Source organism: Hakea prostrata, chromosome 3 (assembly GCF_041222555.1).
Source record: "Hakea prostrata isolate BN-2017 chromosome 3, UWA_Hpros_2, whole genome shotgun sequence".
In the NCBI taxonomy this organism is placed as follows: domain Eukaryota; kingdom Viridiplantae; phylum Streptophyta; class Magnoliopsida; order Proteales; family Proteaceae; genus Hakea; species Hakea prostrata.
Window position 1 is genome coordinate 34819843 of NC_142602.1, and position 9280 is coordinate 34829122.

Sequence of the window (9280 nt, forward strand, 5' to 3'; positions counted from 1 at the left end):
CGACCCTCGACTCCGGTCGAGACAAAGGGAATCGACTCGCTTTGAAGCGAGCCGAGTCATGAGGTAGCTTGCTTAGGAAGAAAACTAAATCAGCCACAAGCACTCCCTAATCCGATACTTTTGGAGAAGGTTAATTAACCTAATGACGGCTAGCAGAGTTCGGCGGCTGTCACTCATCGCTATCATATGGATAACCACCAGATAACAGTCGGGTTATCCTAGGAGTCCTCTACTAGTCCAAACTAGTAGAAGTCTATCACTTAACGGATCTATCTATTAAGATCCAACGACTATCCGAAGAAGGCTCAAATACATCCAACTTAGAAGATTCGAAGGTACACTCTATATAAGACATCAACCTACCCATAAGGGGGGGGGGGACGGACGAAAACACTCAGATGCTTACTATCTGAATCATATTCTTGTTATTCATTCCTTAACTCTGTGCTCTCGCATAGCCGTTTGTGATTAAGTTCATCAACTGACTTAGCCTTCGGAGGTGGACTCCCGATCCCAGTGGTCGAGCTACATCTGACGCTTTATTTTGCAGGTCCTTTTAGGGGGATCTAAGGGCTGAGCAGATCTTGGACGCATCATCAACCAACCCTAACAACCAGATCTAGATCTAGAATGATCTAGATCTGCAATTTCTAAACCCAGAGAAAAACGAATTCTCAAACTTGAAAGTTGAACTTGAAATTGCTTTACATAGAAAAATTAAACATTAACATTCATTCTAGAAATTAAAATCTCACGAAAGCAATCAAAGAAAACTAAAGAAACCCTAAAATAAATTGAAGAGAAAAGAAAATGTGCTCTTCCTAAGCTCTAAAACACGTTTTCCCTTGATAGAGTATGTTCTCCTTTTATGGAGTTCACATGGGATATGAATCTTGACAGAATTTGAATCAACTCGGAGTTCCTATCTGACTCAACCAATTAGGGTTTTGGCGTACTGATCGGATTGGGTTAGAGAGATCAAATGCATAATTCCATCATTGGATTTGAGGATCAAGAAGTTGTGAAGCTCTCCTCCAAAAATCAGCTCAATCGGACACCGGATGAATGTTTGATGAAGGGCTTGATCAAAATTGAACAGAGGCATTCAAAAACGGGATTTTCACCTCTTCCTTCTCTGAATATAATTCTTTTTCCTCATTTTCTTTCTTTGATCAAATCCCAAATAGGAAATAAGATATTGAAGAATGTAAGGACACTTTTCTCCATTAGGATTCTCTCAATAATATCTCTGTAGATTTGATTGATAGTTTATAATCTCAGTCAGTAGATCAAAATTTGTTTCTTTATCTCTAAAATATTTTGGAGTTAGCCCATAATCACATCTCTAGCCCATCATGCTCCAAATCAGGCCCATTTTCGCATTTGAGAATTTGAACGGAACTCTTGACATGTAAAATTGCATGATTCATACCCAAAACTCCAAATATTTGCTTAAATCTTGAAAAGTCTTAAAATCTGCAAAAACAATATAAAACCTAAGGTAGCTCCACTCTAAGTGTGTAAAATGCATGTTTTATGCCCTAAGATTTCACACATAAATGTGCTCATCACTTATCTTAGTATGTAATCCAAATAAACTAGAGAGATCAAGAGAGACACAATGAATCAATTAAAAAACACAAACACCTTGTGGTAAATACAAGGACCACTTATTATTTATAAATTCCACTTCTGTTCAATAAGTTTCCAATATAATAAGCAAAATCAAACTCTGATGAAACCTCCCCAAAGGAACTTCCAACCCTCCGTGACATTGTAAGCACTTGCCCTTCACATTCTTGCCTTGGCAACCACTAGTGTTCCTGAGCCCATCTCTGTGGTTCCTGGGCGAGTCCATGAATCATCATTGAACTGCTCCTCTGTCACTCCTGCAAACAATTTCATTGACAGCAACAACAATAGCTTTACTTTAACTTGCTTGGGTTTCAAAATTGAGATGTACCCCTGTTCTTAGAAGCATTGCAAAATAATTGATAGGAGGAGGAGGAGGAGGAGGAGGAGAGAGAGAGAGAGACTTGCCTTTGCCCATGGCAGCAGTAGATGTGATTCCTCCCTGGACAGTCTTGAGGACCTTGTCATAGTAATTGGCACCAGACCACTTCTGATGAGCCAATGTTTCCACCCCATGGTTCCTTTCTTGTCTTTGAATCTTCTCCACATAAGCCAATGCCCCTCTTCTTGCATAATCCTTTGCAAAAGTATCAGTCACCAGTGCATCAGCATGAAACCCACCTAGAGTGATGAACTGCCAACAATAGCCCAATTTCGCAATCCTGGGGATGAAGTCCATCATCTCTTCATCAGTCATCCCTGATGCATCCCAGTTAAAAGATGGAGACAAATTGTAAGCTAACATCATTTCTGGGTGCTTGGACTTCACCCCTTCAGCAAATTTAGTGCACTCCTCCAAATCTGGGCTTGCAGTCTCCATCCATATAAGATCAGCATGCGGAGCGAAGGCCCATCCACGCACAATTGCAGCTATTACAGACCCTTTGAACTTATAGAAACCTTCTCTGGTTCTAGGCAAATCCCAGTCCCAGAACAGGTTCTTAACCCCAAGTTTCTCTGCGATCTCTCTTCCTTGCTCATTGGAAAGGCAGTTTTCATAGCTGGAGTGTTTCATCCATTCGTTGATTCTCGCTCTCTTCTCATTCTCTCCTGTGTTCATGTTGTTAATTGCATCCACGACACAATCAGAGAACGTCTTTAACTGAGCCATTGCTGACCAGTTGTCCTCAACTGCCTGAAGTTCTGCTCCTGCCTTCCCAGCAGCCATGGCTTCAGCAAGAACAATAGCCAGACCCTTCCGTTTAAGATTGGGATTTGTAGCACCCAATATGAACTGATGATCGCGAGTGTCGATATTGGTCTGAATCAAGTTCGCAGAAACAGCATCAGTTCGAGCCACCAAGACGGTTTCGACCCCCATGACATCGAACTGCAACCTCGCCGCAACAAGCCTATTAATGTGTTCACCTGTTGAAACCAAAACCTTCCCTGCCATATGCCCACACTTCTTAGTCATTGAAGACTGGTCTTCAATGTGGACACCTGCAGCACCTCGCTCAACAAAGAGCTTGCAGAGCTTAACTGTTGCAGTTGCACCACCAAAACCGGTATCTCCATCTGCAATTATGGGCTTCATGAAATCAACATAAGGAGTTCGAGCTCTTTCTTCTCTGGTCATGTTCATACGAGCTTCTCTTTGTTTCCTATCATGGTACTGTTGAGCAAAGTAAAGGTGTTCGACCTTATTAGGGACAGTGTCATATGGGTAATCAGCAAGGTCTGGACCAGGTTCATTGGTGCTGGTATGGGTCGATGAACATTGCCAACCTGAGACATAGATGGTGTCAAGGTATTTACACATCATGGTGACCTGAACTGGGTCTAGAGCACCAAAAGTTCTCGAAGCAGTGTCATATGCTTGATGGGTCTTTAGGGTTTTCCAGAGCTTCTTGGCCAACTCGTTAGAGCCATAGCTTTGTCTGAAGTTGCCTCGAAGGGCAACAACATCCCTGGCCGTGTAAGGACGACGAGTGAGCTTGAACCTCTCAGTGTTCCACCATGCCTGCACCTCTGCTACTTCTGCTTCGAATCTTCCTTCTTCGTCTAGCATCTATATGTATTCATAAATCCATCATAGTTAGACACAAAACAATCAAAACAGAATACTTCAACTGGTTTTTTGTAGTTGTGGCAGACATTAGTAGCTGTTAGAGGTGATCTGATAAAATTTTGTTTTAAAAAAAAAAAAAAAAGTGAAGAAGAAGAAAGAATCTGATAAAAATCAAATCAATATTTGAATTCATAATCATGTTTTCAACCATTTAATAACTATAATTCTATCCAGTTAATCACCTCCCACAGTCTCACCTCTATCCAGTGGTTGTAAGCCTGGTCATGCTCCAATAGCCATGCGTAAATCCTATTACTCTATAATATCATAAAAAATGAATTGAAAGGTAACACTGGCAATCGTGACACTCCTTCCACCATACATTTAGAAGGAAAACTCACTTTATAATATTGACAAAATGAATTTTTTATGTAGGATCTTGTTTCAGTGGTGTGCCTGACCTGGTGGTGCATGTAGTGCCACCATTGGATGTATGCCACATAGATATTATTCAATACTTGTCACTTAAAACACCATGTGCAACTTTAAACAACTTAAGTGAAACAAAATTGATTTTTCCTTAAAATGAACAGAGCTATGTTTTAAGCAATTGGAATTTAATGGAATCTAAGCACCACTACCTCAGATCCACCACACAAGATCCAAATATATGGTGGCAAAAAATCAAGGTAGTGTTATCCTCCACCTCAAAGGGAGAGGAACCAAGCTCCATCCATGGGGTGTGGAGTTTAGATCTATCCCCTTCATCAGCGAACGGGTTTGAAATCCTATCTTCTATTATACTAGAAGACAAATGTTTCTTGTTGAGGAGTGTACCATGGTTTCCACACGTGGAAGTTGGGGCGATGATTTCACCCTCATAGAAAGCAAAAAATTAAAGGTGAACTAATTCCTGTATCACAAAAGATCTAAAATGCAGGAAGGAAAGAGAGACAAGATCCCGGATCTCTACTAACCATTTTACAAATACATTTGATGATTAAAACCCATTTCATGTGACAGAGACCAAAACATACAGAAGAATATATGAAGCCATGAACCCCATCACATATATCCACAGAATCAAACTCTACTAGAAGCTCGAAACCATTTCATGGAAGTTTACAAAAGGAGAATAAGCTTGTGGCTTATACTTACCATTGATGGACCTGAGAAAGATGCAGCCATGGCAAGAACCTTAAGGGAAGCAAAAGAAACTAAAGAATATGCTTATCAAAAAGGAGTAGAAGTTGTGCTGTTGTTCCTCCGAGCTGGCTAATTTATAAGGGAGAGGAATCACAATTCATCAAGCAATGGATTGGTCATCATATCCAATTCTTTTCTTGGAAAAAAAAAAACTAAATAAATTCTTTTTCTTTTTCTTTTTAACTTTTTCTGTTTTAAGTCGTTATCTTGTTCAATTCAGATCATGGAACTTGTCCCATGCTGCAGGCAGGTAACTTCGATGCTCCTTCGAGTATCAACCGTGGCATTGGGTTTATCTCCATGTCTTGGCTTCTTCTGTACTGTTGAAGTCATAATTTCTCTGTTATTTTTATTTATTTCCAGTCATCAGTAAGGATGAAATGTGGCAAAGAGAACCCTCTTTCAAGTTACAAATGGTTTCTTTATTAGATGGACTCTTCTTAGTTCACTGCATGCATGCATGTCTGTCGGTCATGACACAGTGAACAGTTGGGAATTAGCAGAATGGATTCTGGAAATAAAAGAACAACAATGGAGATCAGAAGACATGAAAAAGAACTTGCCCCATTTGGTATTTCATCTTCTAGTTTCTGAACAACGCGCAACTGCCCACTCACTTATATTTTCATGCCATGCGTCTTCAGAGAGATGTCCATGCAATAAACCTAGAGTTAGTTGAGTTTCAGTCAATCGTTTGGTCTTGGTTTTATTTCATAGAATGATGGTGCGATTCAAATTTGATCTGAGTGATACGGGCAAAACAAATTTGAAAAAATTTGGTCCGACCATAGCCACAATGGTCCGAACAATTTTTTTGTCGAACCATGAATGAGGCCGCAAGTAACTAACAGACCGACTAACCTCCTCGAAATTAGGAATGGGAATCCTAACTGAGTAGGAAAGGTTGGATCATTCATAGAGTGCGGATTGAACTCAGCAATCATAATATGAGTAAAACACTCTCTCCCAATAGATAAGGATTTTGTTATAGAATTTAGATTGAATTCACCTACTACATAACTTCCAACTATAAAAACCCCATACCCACATCAATATTGAGGTACGTTTTTGTTGATACGAAATTGTTGTGACTAAAATACCCCAATCTCGGTTCATGATGATTCACTCTGGTCTAAATCTGATACGATCAGTTTAAGTTGATTAAATAAAGCAATCTATGGGTTCGCCTAGGAACTATGAAGAAAGCCTAATCATGGCTATCCAATCCTATGCTATGATCCGACGGTCACAGTTAAAGGCATAACAGGTGGGAAATCTATATATAAGGGAACAAGGAACTCATCAAGGGTAAGTCTCTCAGATCAACCTGAACACTGATGTTTTTTGATTCACTCCATTAGAACACCTCAGAAGCTCCTTCGAGCTCTGAAGCATCGTCTTCACCATTCTGACTAGACCGTCGGAGATGGGACACCAATCAAGACAATCGGCTCCATTTCTCACTGGTGTTCTATTTTTCAGGAATGAGAGATTGATTGAGGAATCAAGCAAGTTAGATCAAGCCAGATCTGTTTTGGTTTGGTGCTGAAGTTGCGCTTTAACAAGTTCAGAGTAGAGGTCATGGCTCAATCGCCTGAGCGAGAGGAAACATTTCCGGTTGAAATGGCAGAGTTAAGCCAGAGGGAGCCGAGAAGGACAAGAGAAACAATTCCAACACTGCAAACTCCAACAATGCAAACTCGGCAGAAGCAGAGAATGACGGAAGATCGTTCGCCTCATCCTGCTGAAATTTCTGAAAGGTAGGAGAAACAACTTGCAGATACACTGGCTGCTTCTCAGTTAGAGCTAGATCCAAATCAAATCATTGAACGATTTGAGAGTATGCAACATCAAATCCTTGAAATGCAAAATCTGATGAGATCGTTCATCAAACAAGTTGGAGTTCAACTAGAGGGAAGAGTTTTGATCTCGCCTGCTAGAAGATCTCGCACTCTTTCCCGAGTTGAGATGATTTCTGTACCAAATCCTCGGATTCAAAGGTGAAGAAAAAGTCAAAGGAGATCAATTCTCAGAGAGGGATCAGGAGAGAGTGCAGATCCAAACTACATTCCTCTGGAGTTAGAAGATCAGAGATCATCTAAGGATGATTGTTTGAGCCCAATTCAGAGTAAAAAGAGTAAAACTCTTGAAGATCAAAGAGATAAGAAAGAAATAGGGAAGTCGGAAGGCAGCAGATCTGAAGTTCATGGATATGAAATCAGTAAGAGATTTTATATCCTGAACAATCATATTCAATGATTGACGAATAGAGACAGTGGAGAAAAGGTGGAAGAAGCAATGAATCAAAATCCATTTTCCAAAGACATTATGTCAGCACCATTGCCGCATAACTTCAAACTTTCAGTGTTTACAATGTATGATGGAAGCTTAGATCCGTTGGAACACTTAGCTCAGTTCAATTCTGTTATGATGTTGGCAGGAAACTATGATGTTTTGAAGTGTCGATCCTTTCCATCGTCATTGAAAGGTCCTGCGACAACCTGGTTTTTCAGTCTGCTACCAGATTCAATTGGAGATTTCAGAGACCTGACAAAAATATTCTTATCAAGATTCCAAAGCAGCATGAAAAGTAGCAAAACGGTGGATAATTTGGCTGCAATTCGCCAGAAATCAGGGGAATCAGTTCGAAGTTATATGAAGAGATTCAATTAAGAATTAATTCAGATAAAGAACTTGAATGAAGCATTGGCTTATGATGCTATGTTCAGAGGTTTGACGGATGATCATTTGTTGGAATTTTTTATTATGAACAAGCCGGCGAACATTGTAGAATTTACAACACGATGTAATCAGTATGCTAACATGAAATATATTCTTCAGGTCAGGATGGATACTGATGGTGGTGGGAGCAGAAAGAAGGAAGATGGAGTTATGCGATCTGATCAGAGGGATCGAAGAAATAGCAGAAATTACTCGAGGAATGGTCTTGATCGCCAAATTAGAAGGGATATTCTAAGACTATTCCCAGAGAATTATACTCCTCTTAATACCAAAAGATCAGAAATTCTGATGCGAATCCAACATCAGGGATTTGTGAAATGGCCAGCACCGATGATAGCAAAAGCAGAAGAGCGGAATCCAAACATATTTTGCAGATTTCATAGAGATCATGGTCATGATACTGACGATTGCAGAATTCTGAAGAATGAAATTGAGCGATTGATCAATCAGGGGCGGCTAGATTGATATGTCCAAAGGAGAAATGGAGGACATTAGAGAGATGCTGCTGATCAACCAAGAAGGTGGAATAACCAGACACCAGCAAAGGAGGACCAGGAAAAAAGAGATTTTCAATCTAATTCTCTAGATGAAAATGCCAAGCATCAGGAAAATCAAATGGTTCAACAGAAACAATCTCCTGTCATGATCATTTTGGGGAGTTTGGATTTAAACTCAATTTCAAAGTTTAAAGCTCATGCCAGGTATGTTAATACTGTTGAAGCTCATGTTATTCCCAAAAGAATTAAGAAGATGAAGCAAATAATCTTTACGGAGGAGGAGATGGATGGAATTCAACAACCACACGATGATGCCATTGTTGTTGTAATTGAGGTGGAAAACAGAGACTGTGAAACCCAGCCCTAACCTTGACCCGGAAACCCTGTTGTTTGTAGGTCCGACAACCCGAAGTAAGGCAAGAAGTCAGCTTTGGGCCATTTCTGTAGAAGACTTGGTGGCTGGATTGAAATCCATGAGTGTTGATGTCAGTGTTCCATTTATAGAAACTGCATCCTGTTGAAGATCGGATTAGTTGATGGACTTGGAGTGCTCTCTGTATTGGTTCGAAGGCATTTCTACCTACTAGGTAAGTCACTTTAGGTGTGTGCAAAACCCCGTTATGTTTGGACTTGATCTGAGCCTTCAAATCCACTGTTTGAACTTGCTGTCTTGATTGGTCGACTCATTGGTCGACTGGACCAGTCGACCAATCAATCGACCAATTGGTTCTGTTTTAGCTAATTAGGTCGTGGCTACTCTATTTAAGTCTAATCTCGGGATTACTCTGCCTCCTTTGCCTCCTAAGCCTCTGGAACGAGTTAGAACTCCATTCTAATCAATTCCCTTGCATCCTTGGTTGATATCTCGCAAGAACTCAAGTAAATTCCTTCCTCCAGCAACAAAGGTATGTCACACTCTCTTTTTCTTTTACATCTCTGAATTTCTTTTCTTTAATCTTCTTCTTGATTGAGATCAAGAAGGAGATGCTGCATTCTTGCAACCATCTATTCCATGATCTCATTCTATTCTTTGAGATCTATGATCATCGTCATGATCTCAACCCTAGCTGAATTAATTCTTGAAATCCTAACCCTTGTATGATCTTTCTAGAAACCTTTGGTAACATCCCATGCGAGGGAAACCTCATGGGAAATATTTATGTTAATCTAAACTTGATCATTGAATGATTTT

At 40.1% G+C, this 9280-nt stretch overlaps 2 protein-coding genes across 2 annotated transcripts; one reads left to right on the forward strand and one right to left on the reverse strand.

Moving 5' to 3' along the window:
- Positions 1–1791: 1791 nt before the first annotated feature.
- Positions 1792–4831, reverse strand: ICL (isocitrate lyase). The gene is made up of 3 exons (XM_089147248.1): positions 4802–4831; positions 2041–3643; positions 1792–1889 (listed from the first exon to the last, which is right to left on the reverse strand). The coding sequence occupies exons 1-3, from the start codon at positions 4829–4831 to the stop codon at positions 1792–1794; spliced, it is 1731 nt and encodes a 576-aa protein (XP_089003374.1).
- A 1599-nt stretch (positions 4832–6430) lies between these two features.
- On the forward strand, positions 6431–8056 carry LOC149022155 (uncharacterized). The gene is made up of 3 exons (XM_089147559.1): positions 6431–6609; positions 7237–7492; positions 7691–8056. Exons 1-3 carry the CDS (start codon positions 6431–6433, stop codon positions 8054–8056), a joined length of 801 nt encoding a protein of 266 aa, XP_089003685.1.
- The last annotated feature ends 1224 nt before the right edge of the window (positions 8057–9280 follow it).

Bases quoted from the DNA above. Each gene is read 5' to 3' on its own strand.
- LOC149022155 (XM_089147559.1), top strand. From the start codon at position 6,431: ATGGCTCAATCGCCTGAGCGAGAGGAAACATTTCCGGTTGAAATGGCA. The intron at 6,610-7,236 runs GTAGGAGAAACA...GTATGATGGAAG, and splicing joins CCTGCTGAAATTTCTGAAAG to CTTAGATCCGTTGGAACACT. The intron at 7,493-7,690 runs GTTCGAAGTTAT...TATATTCTTCAG, and splicing joins GCCAGAAATCAGGGGAATCA to GTCAGGATGGATACTGATGG.
- ICL (XM_089147248.1), bottom strand. From the start codon at position 4,831: ATGGCTGCATCTTTCTCAGGTCCATCAATG. The intron at 3,644-4,801 runs GTAAGTATAAGC...GAATACATATAG, and splicing joins CTTTCTCAGGTCCATCAATG to ATGCTAGACGAAGAAGGAAG. The intron at 1,890-2,040 runs GCAAGTCTCTCT...AATTGTTTGCAG, and splicing joins TACTGCTGCCATGGGCAAAG to GAGTGACAGAGGAGCAGTTC.